Consider the following 21,243-nt stretch of genomic DNA (forward strand, 5'->3'; position numbering starts at 1 on the left):
TACTACCTAAATTTAAGTTAAAATTTTATCCAGTTAGGTGCAGCACAGTGGGCGAACAAAGAAGGAGCACAAATCTCAGTTATCTGTGGTCACTGTCAGTGTTGGGAAGCTGTCTGATATCTTACATACAAAAACACCTCTCTCTGGACACGTTCCACGAGTTTTTTCCACACTGCTCCATTGTCCTTGCTCTTTGGGGATTCTTGGATTTCTTTCTCTAATATTATGAGGTCTTTACCTTGCAATATCAAGTACCTTTAGATGACTATTTCTGTAATGTAGAAATGTAATATAAATCAAGTTTAGTTAAAATAAACTGAATTTATAGAGCACCCCACATAACTTTTGTCTTGATGATATGAACGATGAAAAGGAATCTCACAAAAATATTATGATAAGCAACTTTTAATAGACATGGAAATATTAAATGACAAAACTAACTAAAATATTAGACAAAAAAAAGATTTTTATAAAAAAGCACAGTATAAATGGATAAAATAAATATTAATTTCATTAATTTGTTTAGACTGGCTGTTGATAGAAAAAAGACTAATACACTAAAACTTGACCAGTGATGGTAACTGTTCTTACCAATATGCTGATAAAATATTATTTACAAAGTGCATTAGTTGTACTGCATCTTGGTGAAAAGTAACTGAAATAGCCCTGGCTTGCATATTAATGAAGACCCACATTTGAAATCAGTTTGCGACTTGAGAGCATCATTTTGATTATCATACAAAGGTATCATGTTTCAAAAGAATATATGAAGTTTTACATAATGAAACGATGGCATTTGTATATATTGGTGGCTTTTATACAGATTTGTTAGAAAAAGGAGATGAAGTGAGTCATTTAGGTTAACCTACAGACAGCATATATCTTCTAAATGTCTTTCTTGCCTATTTCACATGTGGTCATGAACATGTCATCATGTGGAAGGAAAATGAAAAACAGCTGCCAGGAAAAAATGTCCATCACTGGCTTCAGCTGTTTAACAGGTTTGATTTGCGAACAATGTCTAGTAAACACAGAGCCAGCCGCAAAGCACAGATCCAAACACCAGCAGGACCAGCTGTGGAAGCCTCTCTGTCCCACTGGCTGCTAACTGTACTTGCTTGCTGTTAAAACCTGAGCGGGCGGCCTGTGTGCTTCCCCCACTGCAAAGTACCATGGGAGCCTGAAAGGAAGTGGGTCGCCTCAGCGGTCGGTCAGGACTGGACCCGTCAGTTGGCCTCTCGCCGATAAACAGCAGTGGGTGTTTCCTGTGATCCAGCTCTATCTTGAAGAGCTCGTACTCTTTATGGGGCAGCTTGATACCCAACACGGTGCATCCGTCTGTGGGGGTCAAGTCCTGCTCTACTCCGACCTCCCATCCTCTAGCACGACCACACTTCCCTGGCTTTGTACTGTTTAGCAATTTGGCTGTGGGCTCCCCCATAGCTGTGGCTCTGACCTGGGTTACCTTGAAGACAAACTCAGAGGCTCCTGAGATTTTGGGGGAGGGGTTTCCCTGAGCATAGTGGCCTGAGGCTCTCAGGGTGAAAGTGGGCTGAGAGCAGGCAGAGTCAGAATAGTGCCGGTAGATGCCCTCCCAGGCGTGCTGGTGGGGATTAAAGGTGAAGTCTCGGGTAAGAAAGAGGACATTGGGACGGGTTTCACAGCGCTGGCTAACCCATCGGCCTCCAAGAGACAGATACGTTGCAGGGCTGCGGGGCAACACAGGGGGGCGCTGGTCTGAGGAGCGGTACACCAGAGCACATACAGGGCAGGGGTGGATGTGATGCTGCAAGAAAAAAGAATGTTAGATGTTGACCCCAAGCATTTTTTTTAATAGATGCTGTCCGTTTCTCGTTTTAGAATTACTGGCTTTGATATTTAATCCTCTTTAATTAGGCTTGAAGTTATGCTTCATGAAGGATGGGGCAAGTTTGAGTGACAAATGGTGAAAGGGTGCTGGTTTAAAATGCAAATGTGTCTCCCTCCCTGCTTTCCTAATATTCATCGTGCTACTGAATAAAGCTGAAAAGCTCTGAAAAACAATTAAACAGCAACAACGAAAATGTAGGTGCTGTTATAGGCATTAGCCAACCTCTGTGTTGTCGGTGGAACATTTTCATTTCAGCTACCTGCCAAATATCGTGGCTTCCTTTGTGGTTCGAACACCCCATCCAACACTGAGAGCCGCAATGCTTTGCAGGCATGAAAACAATCTGTTTTACATTTTTTCTCAGTAAATGACTGATACATTTTCTGTTGATTGACTAATGGTCTCACTGACTAATCTTTTCCCCTAGAGAGCTTTGCTTCAAGACTAAATTGAGCAGATTTTCCAGACTAAAAAAATGTTTTTTGGCCTGGAAGAAACTATTTTTTATAAATGTATAATATGGTCTAAACCCAAACTGCCTAGATGTTTGAAAAAAACAACAACAACAGTTTGTCAGCCTGTAATGTGTTGACCCATCTTAATTAACAGGCTGCGTCAGATTTTTTTGAATTATTATTTGGAAAAGGATTTTATCCTTTAATTATAAAGCCGAGTAGAATAACGGATAAATCAGAAACACTAATTGATCATATTTTCATTAATAGCTTGGAGAGTAATATTATGAGTGGCCTCATCATAAACGATATAAGTGATCATTTACCAGTCTTTTGTACTTTTGATTTAAATATGAAAAGAAAGGAAGAAGTTGGTTCGTGAGTCATAGAAGGTTAAGAAACAACGAGGCAATTAACAAGTTTAGACAAGATCTCATGGAAGTGGACTGGAAGGAAGTTTATGTTAATGAGGTCAACGTTGCATATGGAGCATTTTTAAACACTTACTTGGCCTCGTATGATAAATATTGTCTATTGGTATCATTTAAGTATAGGAAAAAGAATAAGAATTTGAAACCTTGGATAACTAAGGGTCTTGCTTATAAAAATAAGTTGGTATTAATATTGAGGAAAGCCAAGAAAGACTATTATATGAAACTTTTTCAGGAAAACAAGAATAATATTAAGTGCATTTGGAATATTTTTAAAGAAGTATTGGGTAACAAGAACACACCCTCAGATCGGCCTATTTATTTCATTAAGAATAATCAAGTTGTCGATGACTGAACAAATTCAATTCTTTTTTTGTAAATGTTGGACCTACTTTAGCAAATTTAATTAGAAAAAATGATGACCCAGAATATGAGGAAGTCTGGAAAGGAGAAAGTAGAGTGGTTAATTCTATATTCTTAGCTGATATTACCATAAAAGAAAATAGCAATTGTAGAAAACTTTAAAAATAAAAAATCTTTTTTACCTCCAGAACAGCAGTGGGAAACTACGTTATCATTTGTTCCTCATCACAGAGGAACCATTTCGAAACTCTATGATGCTATTCTGTCTTTTAGTAACCACTCTAATGTTAAGCTTAAGTGTACATGGGAAGGAGAACTGGGAATTCGTATACATGAAGAGTCTTGGGAACAGGCTATAGCAAGGGTACGATCTTCCACCTCCTGTGCTCGTCTTGGACTTATTCAATTTAAGGTCATACACAGGGTGCATTTCTCTAAGTCTAGACTTTCTGAATTGTATCCAGAAGTGGAAAATAAATGTGATAAATGCCATGGTTCTCCTTGTCACCTTAGTCACATGTTTTTTCTGTGTCCTGAGCTACAAGGTTTCTGGACAGGGTATTTTGCTATTATGTCAACTGTTCTTGGGGTAACTCTTCATCCTTGTCCTCTGATTGCTGTATTTGGGATTCCTGTTCGCTCACTTACACTTGATTCCACACAAAAGGATATTATAGCCTTCACATCCCTATTAGCGAGACGTCTAATATTGTTGCATTGGAAGTCTGTTAAGTATCCTACTATTTCCCGGTGGATTAAAGGTGTCATGTTTTTTTTAAAACTTGAAAAAACTAAATATACGTTGCCAAATTTTTTCACAAGTGGCAACCCTTTATCTCTTATTTTGCTAGTCTAGAGGTATTGCCTGTTTAAATCTACTTTTGTTACTGTTATATTCCTCTAATATGTTTGATGGTTGTGTTGATCTGTGTGGGACTGGGGGGGGCATTGTGTTTTTATATATATATATGTTTTTTTTTCATATATATATATATATATATATATATATATATATATAACCAATAACCTGCCTCAGTACTACATGGAAGCTCCTGTCAGGCATCATATCGGCTAAGATGAACAGGCACATGGGTCAATACATGAGCGGGACACAGAAAGGAATTGGCAAGAATACCAGAGGCGCAAAACACCAGCTACTGGTAGACAGAACAATCAGCCGAAACTGCAAGACCAGACTGACCAACCTGTGCACGGCCTGGATTGATTACAAGAAGGCCTATGACTCAATGCCCCACAGCTGGATACTGGAATGCCTAGAATTGTACAAGATCAATGGGACCCTAAGAGCCTTCATCAGGAACTCAATGGGGATGTGGCATACAACACTAGAGGCCAACTCCAAGCCCATAGCACAAGTTACCATCAAGTGCGGGATCTACCAAGGAGATGCTCTGTCCCCACTGCTGTTCTGCATAGGCCTGAACCCCATCAGTGAGATCATTAACAAGACTGGCTACGGATACCGACTACGGAACGGAGCAGTTGTCAGCCACCTCCTGTACATGGATGACATCAAGCTGTATGCCAAGAGTGAACGAGACATCGATTCACTGATCCACACTACCAGGCTATACAGCAATGACATTGGAATGTCGTTCGGACTGGAGAAGTGTAGTCGGATGGTAACAAAGAGAGGGAAGGTAGTCAGAACTGAGGGGATTGAACTACCAGAAGGCAACATTGCAGACATAGAGGACAGTTACAAGTACCTGGGGATCCCGCAGGCAAATGGGAACCATGAAGAGGCCGCTAGAAAGGCTGCAACCACCAAGTACCTGCAGAGGGTCAGGCAAGTCCTGAGGAGTCAGCTGAATGGTAAGAACAAGATCCGGGCCATCAACACATACGCCCTGCCCGTGATCAGGTACCCTGCTGGGGTAATAGGCTGGCCAAAGGAGGAGATAGAAGCCACTGACATAAAGACAAGAAAGCTCCTGACCATGCATGGAGGGTTTCACCCCAAGTCCAGCACCCTGAGGCTGTACGCTAAGCGGAAGGAAGGGGGCCGGGGACTGGTGAGTGTCAGCACCACAGTCCAGGATGAGACAACGAACATCCAAGAATACATTGGGAAGATGGCCCCAACTGACCGAGTGCTCAGTGAATACCTCAGGCAGCAGAAACCCAAGAAAGAGGAGGGAGACGAGGAACCATCATGGAAGGACAGGCCCCTGCACGGTATGTACCACCGGCAGATAGAGGAGGTGGCTGATATCCAGAAATCCTACCAGTGGCTGGACAAAGCTGGACTGAAAGACAGCACAGAGGCACTAATCATGGCAGCACAAGAACAAGCTCTGAGTACAAGATCCATAGAGGCTGGGGTCTATCACACCAGGCAAGACCCCAGGTGCAGGCTGTGTAAAGATGCCCCAGAGACAATCCAGCACATAACAGCAGGGTGCAAGATGCTAGCAGGCAAGGCATACATGGAACGCCATAACCAAGTGGCCGGCATAGTGTACAGGAACATCTGTGCCGAGTATAACCTGGAAGTCCCGAGGTCAAAATGGGAGATGCCCCCAAGGGTGGTGGAGAATGACCGAGCTAAGATCCTGTGGGACTTCCAGATACAGACGGACAAAATGGTGGTGGCTAACCAACCGGACATAGTGGTGGTAGACAAACAGAAGAAGATGGCCGTAGTGATCGATGTAGCGGTTCCGAATGACAGCAATATCAGGAAGAAGGAACACGAGAAGCTGGAGAAATACCAAGGGCTCAGAGAAGAGCTCGAGAGGATGTGGAGGGTGATGGTAACGGTGGTCCCCGTGGTAATCGGAGCACTAGGTGCGGTGACTCCCAAGCTAGGCGAGTGGCTCCAGCAGATCCCGGGAATAACATCGGAGATCTCTGTCCAGAAGAGCGCAGTCCTGGGAACAGCTAAGATACTGCGCAGGACCCTCAAGCTCCCAGGCCTCTGGTAGAGGACCCGAGCTTGAAGGATAAACCGCCCGCAGGGGCGTGCTGGGTGTTTTTTATATATATATATATATGTTTATTTACTTAGGAAAATGAAGAAAGGTTGATTGTATTTCGGTAACTGCAAGTACTGTTGTTTTCTTTTTTCAATAAAAATATTTTCAAAAAAATAATAAAAAATCTACTGACTGTGATGGTATAGACATGGTTATAATTAAAAAGACTTTAGACTGTATAAGTATTAAAGTATAGTGTAGTATAAGAGATATTTTAAATCTCTTGTTACAATCAGGAGTATTTCCTGATCGAATGAAAGTGGCAAAAGTGATACCCTTATATAAATCAAGAGATAAGCATAGTTTTAACACAGTTTTCAAAAGTGCTTGAAAAACTTTTTGCGCAAAGACTTGATAGTTTTATTGAAAAAAATCAACTAATAAATGAAAATCAATTTGGATTTCTTAAAAATAGATCATTGGCATTAGCATTGTTGACTTTCATTGACGATATTTCATCTGCAACCCATAATAATAAATACACAGTTGGGGTATTCGTTAATTTAAAAAAAAGCTTTTGACACATTACAACATTCTTTTTTGATTTCTTAATTGTATAATTATGGTGTGAGAGGAGTGGCATTGAATTGGTTAACGAGTTATTTAGAAAATAGGTCGCAATATGTACATTATCTCGGCAATACCTCTGAAAGATTAAAGATTGTATGTGGCGTTCCTCAAGGTTCTATTTTGGGACCTAAACGTTTTAATTTATATATTAATGATATCTGTGACGTATCAAAAAGGTAAAATTTTATTCTATTTGCAGATGACACAAATTTTTATTGCTCTGGAGAGAATTTGAAAGATTTGGTTGAAATTATGATTTCTGAGATGTTAAGATTTAAAAAATGGTTTGATGTAAATAAATTATCTTTGAATCTGACAAAAAACGAAATTCATGATATTTGGCAATCGTGTAAAGGAGGAAGAAGTCATTATGTCCATTAATGGAGAATTGATTGAAAGAGTTACTGATTTTCGCTTTTTGGGTGTAATAGTACATGAAAATTTGACGTGGAAATCACATATTGAATATATTAGAAAGAAGATGGTTAAAAACATTTATATTTTGGGAAATGTAAGAGATTTATTAGACTACAAAACAATGCGCATTTTATATTTTTCATTGTTTTTCTCATACTTTAGTTACTGTGTCAAAGTTTGGGGGAATACATATGAGAATACTATAAAACCTCTAAACTTATTACAGAAGAAAGTGATACAAATGATTCATAATGTTAAATATAGAGAACATACAAATAAATTATTTATAAAATCGAAATTATTAAAATTAGGAGATTTAGTGAAACTACGGACACTATTAATTATGTTTAAGGCTAAAAATAATTTTGCCTTTTAAGTTACAAAGAGTATTTTTAATGTGTTTGGGGGCAGAAGACAGCAGAAGGAAATTTTATTTTAAGCATCAGCTAGCTAGGACTACACAAAGATTAATGAGTCCAACGGTTAGGGGTATACGACTGTGGAACTCTCTTCATTATAATTTAAAGAATTGTATAAATTTTCATTGTTTTAAAAAGTGTTACATGTCTAAAACGATAACTCAATATGAAGAATGTGAATGAAATTGGAGTTAATTGACAAAGGATCCATTTTTTTTTTTTGCCTCATTTATTTTATTTACTTATCATTTCTCCTTGTTACTATGTGGAGTGGTATGTTCTGATTGTAAATTTGTTGTTTGGTTTGATTTAGGACCGGAGATAAATGTTAATGTTAGTTTGTTCCTTAATTTTTGGTGCCCACTTGCAATATAAGTTGGATTGTAGATAGGGGGCAGGGTTTAACAAGAATATTTTCTTCTTCCTGCTCCTTTTCACACATGGTTGCAGTGCTTTACTGATAGAAAGTGTGGTTGGTTTGTCTGAAAGAACTAACTGTGGAAACTGTTGTACCAAGTGTGAAATAAATAAATAAATGAAATGAAATGAACAGAAACTGCTTTCAGTGCTTATTGATAAAAAATCACCGTACTGTCTTACCATGGCATTCTGCAGTGGTTGCTGGTACCCAGTAGGTTTGTACTGAGTTCTTTGTGTCCAGTCAGTGTGGATGTCCCCCAAGAACAGCTCCTGGACCTTCCTTCCATGGCTGTGGTATTGCGTTTCTACTCGTACTAAACCCATCTCCATCATGGAGAAACCCAGTGCTTCCAGACATCCCCTCCCTGCCCGGGTGTTGTATAGCTCGTAGAGCTTCCCTGGCACCACTCGACCCAGGCTGAGACCTACGCATGTTGAAGGGAGCCTGGAGGCCAACCTCTGTTTGGCTGCAAGGCTATGAACCACAATGGCCACTTTGCTGAGGTGATGCTCAGCTTCAGTAGCCCCACGAGTGATCCAAGAGGCCTGGCGCAGACGGATCTTTCCCCTGACTATCAGGGAGTAGCTAGGATCCTCGCAGCTGCTGTCGGTATAGTAGTGCTGCAGGGCCTGGAAGTGACGGTTGGGATGGAAAGTGTAGGAGCGGGTAAGAAACTCTGGACCAGGACGAACTTCGCATCTAAATGCAGAAGGAAAAAAATTATATAGGCAATTGTTTTTATGGATAGCTTTCAAGTTCTTAAGTATGACAGAGATGACTCTGAAGTATTGAATTATTTGGGACAGGTCTTGATTTGGCTTTTGTTTTTAAGATGGAGGGTCATTATCATTGCTCTATATGAATTTGTACCTTATTGATACCCAAGTACCATCCAGTTGTGGTGGTATATCTGCTGTGATTCTCACTCTGTCCTGTATGTTATGGTACTGACAGTGGGGCTCCCACTGGAGGCTCTCACTGAAGTTGGAGGAGGATGCAAATGGACCTGTTGGCACCTCCCAAAGTTTTGTCCCTGTTCCTACCACCAACAGAGCTGGAAAGAAAAATCAAAACAGTGTGTCAGTTATCCCATCTGATCAACACAAATGCTTCGCTCCATGGCATGGGAAGACTCTCAGCCTCCGTCATTAGAAAATAAATGGAAATGCTAAGAGCCTATTGGTTATATTCACATTTCAAACAAGCTAGATTCACTGCAGTTCAGTCCAAACTCTTTTGGGATTGTACTTTTGTTGAATTTTCTATGTAATGAGGAGAAAGACTGCTATTTATCCATACATGGCTGTAAAACAGGACCTTTGTATCAGTGCTAAAATTTTGGCTTGTCACTTCAATCAGCCTGCAGCTGCAACATACAGGCTTTTAGTTTGCTTTGAGACAGGAGGTGTGAGTGGAAGTGTTTGTGTGGGAGTGTGTAGTCTTTGTACTGTATATATAGTTATATTTTGTTTTTCTCAAAAAATTGCAATAATGCAAACGGGTGGGTCAGCAACAGCAGCAGGCCAACTGAGCCAAACACATCTGCTGATAATATGATTTTAAGAAAAACACTCATGATGATTAATGTTCTTGTTCTTGAGTTTTCCCAAACACTGACAGCTAATCCAAAGGAACGCCGTATTCACTCTATAGCATTTTATTGATCTGACATTTGCACATCTGCAGTGTGTCTGCCATTAATCTTAACTGCAATTTCACCTCAATGCGTGTGTTGACAACAAGGTCGAGTGCTCTGGTGTGGTTTCCAACCAGACCAAAGCGATAGGATTTTCTGATTGCACCCTCATGGTTGCAACATGAGGAAGCCCTCTGGGGTCTGTCTGGGCAATGTGCGTACTTTTGCGTGTGTCAAAGTTATGGCTTCAGCTTTAAATCCCCCCAAAAGAAATGTCAAAAAGCAAAGCTACATGTGTTCTCGCAGATGCCTCCATCTTCTGTTGCATTCATTTTCATTTGTTGACTTGAAATATCCTCATTAGGCTTTTACCATTTCATGTAACCTTTACACAATGAACTTGTGAAAGTGTGTTGGTAGGGGAATATTGTCACATGTGGACAGAATGACTGTGTTTTTGCTTAGAGTGTGGTATCAGCCTTCTATCTAATGCTGTCATTTTCTGGGCACATTCCTCAGAGATTTTGGTTCATATTGACATGATAGCATCGCACAGTTGCCACAGACATGTCAGCTGGTCATCAATAATGTCAATCGCCTCTTCCACCACATCCCAAAGGAGCTCTATTGGCTTGAGACTCTGCACTGTGATGTTCAGCAAACCAGTTTGTGATGGCCTTAACTTTGTGACACTGTGTGTGTGATTTCTGCTGGAAGTAGCCATTAGAATGGTGTGCTCTGGTCATGAAGGGACAGATATGGTCTGTAACAATGCTCAGGTAGGCTGTAGCATTTAATCAATTGGTGCCAAGAGGCCCAAGGTGTGAGGAGAAAACAGTCCCCGCGCCATGACACCAGTACCACCAGTTTATAATGCTAATATAAAGCAGGAAAGATCCATCGTTTCATGTTATATGCCAAGATCAGATCCTGCCTTCCAAATGTCCCAGCGGAAGTCAAAACTCATCACACCAGGCAGCATTTTTCCAGTCTTCAATTTGAGTGAGCCTGTGTGAATTGCAGCTCCAGTTTTCTGTTCTTAGCTGACTGGTGTAGCCCACCTGCTTCAGAGTTTGACATGTTGTATGTTCAGAGATGCTTCTCTGTAAAACGTGGTTGTAGCCTGTAGTTATTTGAGTTACTTTTGACTTTCTGTCTGCATGGAGGAGTCTGGCCATTCTGCTTTGACCTTTGACTCCTACAAGATATTTTCGCACAGAGAACCTCCGCTCACTGGATATTTTCTCTTTTTTGGATCATTCTCTGTGAACGTTAGAGATAGCTCCAACTATTCAAAATCACTTTTCTTCCCCTTTCTGTTGCTCAGTTCTAACTTCAACAGGATGTCCAGACCATGTCTGCATGCCAAAATGTCTTGAGTTGCTGCCATGTGATTAACTGTTTAGATATTTGTGTTAACGAGCTGCTGTTCCTGATGAAGCGGCCAATGAGTGTATATGACTGCTAGCTAGTGGCGCATTCTAGAATATGTTAGAAATTTTGATTTACCAGTCAGGAATTTTTTGTGAGACACCCCCTCAAGTTGGAAATGGCAATATTAGTGGGAACAGATCAACATACCCTGATTTAGCTATCCAAGATGGCAGCACTGAATGTAAACAGTAAAACTGTAAAACTGCTACATGCAGATCAGGCTCTATCCACGAAAGTGCTTTTTAAGTGCTACAGTCTTTTGCTGAAAACATTAGAAATTGTTGCACTTTTGCTTTAAGTTTCTTTTTAAGTATTCCGCCTAGTTTTTCCTCCCTTTCCTTTTTACTTGCTCTATTATTCCTTTTACTCCCATAACTGTCACATTCTCCCTTTACTACTTTTAGTAAGCTTACACCACATTTTTCAGGGAGAAGATCACCTGTCGAGGCTACAGTTGAGTTTGGAGTAAGTTGTGCAAGTTTCAGCTATGAGGACCCACAGACCACTCGGTTTTCCCATGGCTCAGCAAATGAAGCTCAAGGACTTTTGAACGGAAAGTGTGTGATGTTGATTTTCCTTTAAAAGGCTCCAAGATGGAGGCTGACGGATCTGCATTTATTAACCTTGTTAGTGTCAAATGGAGGATATTTTTTGTTCCCTTTGCTCTTGGAATGCTTCCCACACACACTGACCACAGCCGCAGACATGTGTGCTGCTCAGTCGTTTCCCAACGTCCTTCCAGCTGATGCTCACACACATAAACAAACACACAACCGTAAAGTCTGACCTGTACATCCATCGACCACAAAGCCAGACTCAAACTCAAAGCAAATTTTTCCTCCTTTCAGCAGTCTGTCGGTATGTTGATAAGATTAATTCTTCTTTTTGCTGTCACAGGCAATGAAACATGTTTGCAATTTCCCCTATGTGGTGATGTGTTTGTTTATGCTCCCTGTCACTGCAGCTGGTGAAGAAACCCGGTCAGTCAGTCCCAGCTGGGCTCCTTTGGGAGAACCCGGAGCAGAAATACTAATCAGGATTAATTAATTTCCACGGCTCCTTACAAGTCATCCAATTGGTCTGTTTTGTGTTATCTGTCCATGCAACATGTTGCCTAAGTGGTTACTCGCATAGAGCACAATGAATGGACACAGAGACAAGAGTCCCAGTCTGTGATGTGGAGTCATTTGGACTGGTATATTGGACTTTCTGTTCTTGCCAAAGCATTTCTATAGAGTGTTTCTTGAGGTCACTTGTCATTCAGTCCCTTTCCCTCTCTTGGATCTCCTTCCAGTTGGGCATATGGTTGCATTTACTAAAAGAGTGCTCATAAAAGCAGAGCTTAGTAAAACAAAATTGCTCATCGTGGGGTTTTAAGTATTCTTCTACAAAAGAGCCCTATTCCAACCACAAGTGAGGTGATGGTGTAATACATATGATAATATCCAATCCCAGTCTCCATTTGGAGGAGATGGGGGACTATTTTACTTGATTCACTTCCTACACAGGCAGTCACATTGCATTAGTTTTACCCTGCAATGGTTCCTACTGATTTATTTTTCCACAGCGGGCCCTAAAACTTCCCACTCATATGGCCTGTCACAGCATAGTGGTCAGTGCATCTTTTAAAACAGATTTCATTACATATACCAGTAAAACTTTATGTAAGACTGAGACTTGAAAGTTACATTTAAGCTTAAAGATGGATTTGATGCTTGTGGAAGTAGCTGAATTTATTAAATACTTTTTAAAAGGTAGAAATAATCTTTACAGAACGTGTAATAGCATTTAGAGTAATGTACAGTGACCATGCGCTAAAGAACTAGATTTACCAGCATTAAGGTATTCATAATAGTATGCTTTCTATAATCTTCAACAATTTTACACTACTGTGTTGATCAGAATATTTAATAATTGTATACTTCTTGGATGACATTAGACTGTTATTTTAGTGTTTCTTTTTCTAATCTCATTAAACAGTTAATTACTTTGAAATATAACTCCAGGTCCTCACCTTAACCCCCCAAATCAGCCTCTTCTCTTTCTTTAACCGCGACAAAAATCTTCTTTGTCACATTTTTTACAGAAATGCTGCAGGAACATTATAATTCCTAAAGCCAAAGTCTAGTTTCCTCAAAGACATCAGAATTTACAGTATTCAACAATATCCAGAAAGAATATGTTACTGACTACATACAATGTGGGTTTCATGCAGCCTTATGACTTGATAGAAAAATACTAATAAGCATTAAAGAGAAATCACTTATCAGAAAAGTAAGCTTACAGGTTTCTACATTCAGCGACTCACTGTTTCTGCATTTTTATTTACATTCATCCATTTTCTTCCGCTCATCTTATGGGAAGGCAGAAAGGCAGCATGCTGCAGTGGTTAGCACTGTTGCCTCATAGGAAAAAGGTCCTGAGTTCAGCTCCACCATCTGACCCCTCTCTTTGCAGGGTGTTCTGGGTTCTGTCTGGGTAGTCTGGTTTCCTCCCACAGTCCAAAGAAATATAATTAGTGGGATTAGGTTAACTGATTATTCTAAAGTGCCCATAGGTTTCAGTAGGTGTCTGTCTCTCTGTGTTAGTCCCTGCCTCTTGCCCTATAATGGCTGGGATAGCATCCAGAATCCTTATTGTGTTCATAATTATTTTAAAGCCAAGACCAGGAGAAAAGTTCTTCTGTAGGGGACGTTTGCTGCTCTATGCTAATTTCTTATATTAATCTTCACATTCTGGAGTGTCAAAAAAAAACAACAGGTCGTTTTGTTTTATTATCCAATAGATGAATCCAACAATTGCCTTCAAAGCTGTTCCCTTATTGAGAAGAATGTGACAAATTCTGGAATGACAGGATTAAAGCCACCTTCCTACTCTACCCCTTGATGCACTCCGGCTCTTTTAATTGCCATCAAGCCTTACAAAACACTGCTGAATCCACAAGCAAAAATCATTCCTCTAAATCGTGTAGATTTACAATTCTTCCACCAGAGGTCAGTGCCGCAGCCTGTGAGCTGCGTGTGGTCTGGACGGTCAGTCTGTCATCCCCACTAACACTGGCGTTCGCCTCATCTGACTGATGACCAGCCAAAGTAATCTACCTGTCTTTGAGCTCATATATTCCTTCAGTTCCCCCCTACACACGCACATACGTACACTTTCACAAAAAACACACTGCACACATTGATGCACAGTAGACTGCAGAAGGGTTACCATTTATATGAGACCTCCGGGTTGCCCTCTGTTTGTTTGTTTGCATTTGTGATTACGGTCTGGCAGCGTTCGCTCTCCTCTCTCACGTCTCGTCCACAGAGCCACGTTAAAAATAAGGCTTTATGTACGTCTTTATTTGGAGCTATCCTGTAAAAACAAGAACCAGATCCTGGCACTTTTAATTCAGGGCTTGCGGGGAATCAAGTGCATGACGTTGAAGTTGACCGCACAGCTGGTCCATCACGGAGAGAGATGTCTGTGTCTTCTTCACAGCTACTTCTGAAAATATTTAACAGAGAATCACTAAAGCTGCCAAAATGGAGGCAGCCTAGGTGAGGGAAAAATATCCAAATAATGTGTTGACATGAAGGCAGTGTTGGACCAATCCCCCCAGTATTTTAAATAAATCTTCCAACTTCTTCTTCTTCTTCTTCTTTTAACTACATCCTTACCCTCTTTCTGTGCTCTGATCACTCTTTGTGCTGTGGATCAAACTCCCTAAACTGTCCCTGAAGTGCCTGTGCCCTCCTGGCCCTCCTTCCTCTCCGCCTGATTACTTTTCTCTCCCCCTGATGAAAAAGCCATGATATTTACGCCTCATTTGTCCTGGATGGATTTCAGATTTCTCCTTTCTTTCATCTGTCTTTGTTTATTTTCTTCTCTTTCTCCGTGTGTCTGTCAATGGTTTATGAAGTGAACGAAGTTCATGACAGTAAGGGGTGGAGTTTGGAGGGGTGAGGCATCTTCGTGCTCCAGAATGACAAGATTAGTGAGGTGCATGTGTGCACGTTCTCTCAAAAGCAACATTAAATGCTACAGAAGCTCATCATTCCACATATTTAGGTGACTGCTGCACATTATTCACAGTTCACAGCTGCTTTTTCAGGCTTCCTGACTCACTCAGCTGCCATCCAGATTTTGGATAGGTGTTAATAGCCAATGATTCCTAAGCGTTTTGGCTTGCAGCACCTGATAATGAAGGGGTGTGTGCTGGCTGCACAATGTTTTGCAGGATATCCACATATAGTGCACAATGCGCAGTGAAGATTGATATTCCTGCTTGTGGTTTTATTTTTTCTCACGGCTCCTCTTCTAATCTAAATAATTGAATTAATCTAGACGATGCAACCACCTGCATAATAACTTTTTACTCTTAAAAGATCCACTATTTCAACAGATTTTCACTGTTCAGCAGAAACAATAATTTTATTTATCTTATCCAAAAAGGTAAGAGTACGCAAACATGGGGTGTAAATATTTCAATACAACAGGCCGCACAACAGTTGTTCTACTTTTTTCTTTTAAAAAAGTGCTCTTTTTTTTTTTTTACTATTTACTATTTACTGTTTGTTTTAAACCATAAAGGATTTATTGTCTTCTGGTTCTACACCAGTGAATGACTATTGATACTCATATATCCCTCCATATAATGCTTTGAGGACTTTATTCAATAATCCGTTCTGCTGAATACAGATAGAAGATGTTGGTGCCCAGTGCCTGTTGCTAAAAACACAGAATACACATTAAACATCTTCTGCGTTACCTGGACCTGCAGTTCTCATTTGGTAGAAGCTAACCCTTCAGCCAAACCTCCTGTTCCCTCGATGAGCTAACACATTTATTATAAAGCAGCCTAAGTTATCATTATCCCTTCAGCACATTTATGCTGTGTGATTCTGGGCTGTCTAAGAAAAAATTTAAAGGCGTGAGAGAGGACTCTCATGCAGGCTGACACAAACCTTGATTTGGCAACTAAAAATAATCTATGTTGACAATACTTCTGAACGCATGCTGATGGTATGGTATGCTTTTCTAAACTTAGTCCTTTCTTTATTGATTTAGATTCTGACAGTTTTATTGACACACGTTAAGCTTGATCAACTTGGTACACAGTCAATGCCCTCATTGTTAAGGCACTAGCATTCAAAACTGTAATTACTGAATTTATAATTATAGTCTTTACGGCATAGATAATGTACTGCTGCCCTGCTCTGTCTCCGCACAACAGCATGCAAAGTAGATTTTTCTCAGCCAGGGCTGTTTTGCAGGAATATCCCTTTCCTTTCCTTCCACCCTTGTCACTAAAGTCAGACGAAGGTCAGGCTGATTTAGAGGTTTTCCTAAGAACATGAGGTCCAGTGTGTTATTCTAACCCTGGGTCCCCGTTTCTTCTTTTGGCTTTAACCCCAGGATCTCATCGCAGCCTTCCAGGCCAGGAGTATCCTTCTGTCCCCAGGGCAGCACAAGGACAACTACTGTTGTCTTTTCATCACAGTGTAAGCTGCTTAATCCAACGGCCTCGTTTATTTAGACAAGGGATCAACAGGGGTTTGCCCAATGGATGCTGCTGCCAGTTCCACTGTGGTTAGCAAACTCTGGCTCCTATTCACAAAGCAACAACTCACACACACACATAATGTCGTACTGCGTAAAACAGCTGTCTCCTCAAGCCAACACATCCACTTACTCTTCAACGATGTTTTTCAAAAGTCTCTGAAAGCCAGCAGCACATTGAAGCCCAACGCTGGATTTTGAGCTGTCTGACAACGAGGAGGATTCTTTGTTATACGAGCACCTTCATTCATTGTGGTCTTTTTTTTTTGGTGGACAGCCAAGGTACTTAAGATTTAGATAGTGGACAGGGAAGTTGATGGTCCGTTGATGTTTTTGGAACTGAAATTTTAATTCTTTCATCTTAATTCAAAAGCCTGGCTTGAGATGGTTCTGGAGATCTGGTTGGTGGCTGTTTCATGTACTTGGAGAGAGGTGGAACCTGCTACAGCCAAGATGTAGCTTAAACAAAAATGATTAGGGGTTGGATCAGACATTTTATTATCCAGTTCAAGCTGGATGTGTGCTGAAGGAGTTTTTTAAATCCAGTTATACTTGGTCACCTTTCCTTTTACACGTTCAAAGGTGGAGAAAATCTCCCAACAAAGTGTGGGTAAATGACAAGTTTTTCAAAAGATTAACTTTTAGAACTGAGCTGTTACTTAGTATAGGAAAGGAGCACAAATCTGAAATAATAAAACATCTGCCAAAAGTTATAAATACATAATCCAAACAAATTCCTCTTTAAAGCTTCTCTAAGCGGCTTTCTGCACAGTTTGAACTGTCCTGTGTGGAGCTGACGACTCAACCTTGCCGGTCTCCCACTGACAAACTTGAGTGGGGAAGAAGCGAAAAGCTCAAAGATACCAGTCTACTACTGAAGCATTGAGCAGGAGATGGTTCTGAAGGGAGGGGAAAGTAAGGCTGGCACCAGACAGATGCCTCCTCCTGTCTGCCTCCAGCCACCCATCACCCTAACCAGCCCTGATGGCCAAAATGCTTTGCTTCCATGATCGAGGCCAAGCGGACAGATCATCAGCTCGGCACAGCAGCTTGAGGTAGGGTCAGTAATGGCTGTCTGCTGTTATTCTAACCATTAACATAATGGCAACATTAGTTCCAGGGCCACGCTTCTCTGCTCCCAGGGAGCCATTGTTTAAAGGCACCAGCTTGAGCCCCTTTTTGAAGACTCCTCCAGTGGCCACAAACGCTTTGAAGACGCTCACAGGGGGAGATGGGGAACACAGACGGGCTATTCATAAGTCTAACATCAGCATAATTTGTGTTTAATTTTTCAAAGTGGTGATCCACATGTTGAGCTTTCATTTGAATTGTGACAAATACCATAATGACTTCCTTATAATTATGAAGATGTCAGCTTTAATCTCTGTTTTTTTTTGTCTGACCATGTGTTCGTTCTCCAATCTAAAGTTCTAGCTCTAGTTCTTACAAGAGTAAGCATTTACTGTCTCTTATTCTTTTCCTAGTGAAACATTTGATTACAAGGGGGTATCTGTAGCTCCGGATTACCTGCTGAAGTGTAAAATGTAAATTTTACATGACTCGTGGTCTTTGTGAGTTTAAGCCTACTGTAAAATAACATTTCTCTTCAACATTTTTCAAGAATCAAAATCTACACCAATTAACTACGCCGAAGTCAGTGCTTGAACTCACCTTGCCACAGAAACCAGACACCCCTCAACAGGTGACTGAATCGTCCGCTTGACATGTTTCCTGCTCCCGCGCCCTTCATTCACACACTGTGTTCAGAATATAAACTGTGATCCGTGGGAAATCCAAAACACAGAGATGGCTCCTGTCAACAAGAAACAATCATGCAGGATACCAACATGACAAGAGCTCATGAATGAAGTTCCCAGTAATCCCACAGACAAAACTCTAATTTCCACTTCAGCCAAAAAGGTGTTTTTTGTTTAAAAAAACAAACAAACAAGTAAAAAAACTCTTCTTTTCTTTTAGCTCCAATTCTTGGCTTCCATGGTCTGATAAAAAAGGTCCTCTGTTGAGGTCATCCGTTCATGAACCTCTGCACACTGGTGGTTTCCTTGAGCTGACGCGGGGTGAGAATAAACTCTCTCTCAATCATACACCGTTGTCTCACTCCAGTGCAGCACTGTGAATCTGTTCCACTCAAAGCATGTGCAGTGAGGGTGTGTGTGTGTGAGCAGGAGGATTGTATGTGTGTGCACTCCTGTCTGGCTCTTATAGTTTTGAGCTGAGAGGAGGGAGTAAAGAGAGAGAGAGGGATGGAAGAAGGGAGGGCAGATATAGGGAAAGTTTCAGCGTGTGTGTGTTTGTGTGTGTGGAGGAGGGGGATTGAGCTTCAAGCTTCCTTGAGCGAAGACTCTGAGAAGCTTTCAGAGCAAGGTGCAAAAGGGCAGGGATGAAAAGAAGTTACTGCTACGGTCACAATCCCACAGCACGACTCGGTTAAACAACAGCATAAAAATGAATGTATAGGTTCAGGCAAGGAACGGCAATCTCAGTATGTGACATTAGGGAGAAAAAAAAGTCAGTTTGTGTGGGTCAGTACTGTCACCTGCTAGTATTTATTCATTAAAGCTGTGGTGAAGCTGAGACTGAGGTATACCTAGTACACATTTTTTGATTCGGTCTAGATTAATTTCTGCTTTATGCCTTGTTAGCAGTGAAGAGCAAAGCATTACTGCGCCTCTCCATTTATAACTCCAACCAAACTTGAGCCACTTCCCCAAAAATCTTCCTAAAATTTTTGGTCTAAATTTAAAAAAGAAAAAAATATGTGTGTGAACAATGATTGGAGGGACAGCGTGAGTTTGCATTGGAATTAATATATAAAAAAGATGTGTGTAAATAGCTCAGTTACTACTCCAAAGACTTTACTGTAGACAGTTTTTATTGGATTTAAGTTCTCCCAAAGAAATAGTCCCAATGAAAACTGTTGACAGTGAGGTTTGTGGCATATTGGGAGTAATGGAAACACAATTTCTGGGAAGAGATGCTGCTGCTGCTGAATGTTTTAGCATAAATTTGTTAATGCTGTGTTTGTGATACAAACTCACAAAGTTTTTAACATAAAATCAAAACAATCTACTGGTCAAACTCCCGTGGGTGCATTTCTTTCAGTTTGGGTGCACTGACCCTTTAAGCTGAGGGGGAAAAAAAGGCACAAATACATGTCAGCAGCAGCTGCGCACACACACGCGGTTTGCACAAACCTGCAGCACACATCATTAAAAAAGGCACACGCATAGACAGACGCTCCAGTCACACTGATTCAGAGGCTCTGCGTATACATGTGGTCTGATGGAGATGTTGACAGTGTTGACCACTGCAGAGGTAAAGAAAGGTTTCAAAGTGCCTGCCAAGTGAGAGTTGGCAACACATCTGCGATGGGTGGGCTGACCGGAGCCCTGGCACGCAGACAGGGCAGCATACACTCCCGACCTACCATTACACACATATGCAGTCAACGGCCAATGCAATTGGGTGAAGCAATTTTACCACCGGTGTAGTGTTTTATATGGCAGATTTGTAATGCATCATCCTGCTTATATTAAGTTTTCTGTGCCAATTGTCAGGCGGCCTAAGCATTTTCTTCCTGAGCCATCGTCTTCAAAGCAACAGCGCACAGTTTCTCACAGTCTTTGCACCACATTCTCAAGGTCACGGAGGACTAAACGGGTATTAAAGGATATTTATATGTGTGCTTGTGTGTGTGTGTTTTCTTCTTCTTCTTTTTTTTTAATTTGAGGGGGAATTGTTGCCTTTGTACCTTTAATAACAACTTCGTGGTCCCTAAGTTAATTGCTGAGATTGGAAAACATCTCCAAAAGGGAGAAATGTGAGCAGCCAGACAATATGAGAAGTTTTAAAATGCACAACCAAGTTAGTCAAACATATCATAACACAGAAAAAAAACTTAAAATTCAAACTTTCACACACAGTGTTGAAATAAAATGAGGATTTTGTAAAACAAAAACAAAGTTACTTTCAAACAATACCAATTTGTTATGTTGCGGTATAAAAAAAGATTTGACGCACCAGATTTAGACATCACAGTCTGAAAATTAGAAGAATAGAATAAATAGCTACTCTGAGAAATTTAGGAAGTAGGGAATACTTCCATTAGCAGCAGCTTTAATGCTTTTAAATAGAAAAACATTAAAATAATACCAAATTTCACATAATCAATATTAATTAGTTTTGGTGCTGCAAGATTGGTGAAGTGAGAGCTCATTGTCCTTGGGTCCATCTGCTAAACTGACACACTAAAGTGGGTCTTAGTGTGTCCTTGTTGTTATCCTTGTGCCAGCATGGGTTCTCTCCAGGTACCCTGGATTCCTCCCACAGAATGTTTCCATTCTGGATGTTAGCTTAACTGGCAGTTCTAAAGGTGTGAATGTCTCCCCGTGTTAGCCCTTCAATAGATTGTTCACCTGCCCAGACTGTAAAGCCTCTCTACCTTATGACAGCACCAGGGACAGGCTCAGCCTCCCACATCCCTGTATTTGATTAGTGAAAGTGGATGGTAAATGGCCTGTATTTGTATAGCGCTTTACTAGTCCCTAAGGACCCCCAAGCGCTTTACACATCCAGTCATCCACCCATTCACACACACATTCACACACTGGTGATGGCAAGCTACATTGTAGCCCCAGCCACCCTGGGGCGCACTGACAGA

The 21,243-nt window shown here is 40.9% G+C and overlaps 1 protein-coding gene across 1 annotated transcript; it reads right to left on the reverse strand.

The window, feature by feature from the left end:
• Positions 1-389: 389 nt before the first annotated feature.
• On the reverse strand, positions 390-18,757 carry apcdd1l (adenomatosis polyposis coli down-regulated 1-like). The gene is made up of 4 exons (XM_026166940.2): positions 18,234-18,757; positions 8,816-8,999; positions 8,125-8,644; positions 390-1,786 (listed from the first exon to the last, which is right to left on the reverse strand). The coding sequence occupies exons 1-4, from the start codon at positions 18,310-18,312 to the stop codon at positions 1,022-1,024; spliced, it is 1,548 nt and encodes a 515-aa protein (XP_026022725.2). The 5' UTR covers positions 18,313-18,757; the 3' UTR covers positions 390-1,021.
• Between the last annotated feature and the right edge of the window lie 2,486 nt (positions 18,758-21,243).

This window comes from Astatotilapia calliptera, chromosome 5 (assembly GCF_964374335.1).
Source record: "Astatotilapia calliptera chromosome 5, fAstCal68.1, whole genome shotgun sequence".
NCBI lineage: Eukaryota > Metazoa > Chordata > Actinopteri > Cichliformes > Cichlidae > Astatotilapia > Astatotilapia calliptera.

Coding starts and splice junctions, on each gene's coding strand:
- apcdd1l (XM_026166940.2), bottom strand. CDS start 18,312: ATGAAGGGCGCGGGAGCAGGAAACATGTCAAGCGGACGATTCAGTCAC. Junction 9,000..18,233: donor TGTCTGGTTTCTGTGGCAAG/GTGAGTTCAAGC, acceptor TTTTCTTTCCAG/CTCTGTTGGTGGTAGGAACA. Junction 1,787..8,124: donor AACCACTGCAGAATGCCATG/GTAAGACAGTAC, acceptor TTTTTCTTGCAG/CATCACATCCACCCCTGCCC.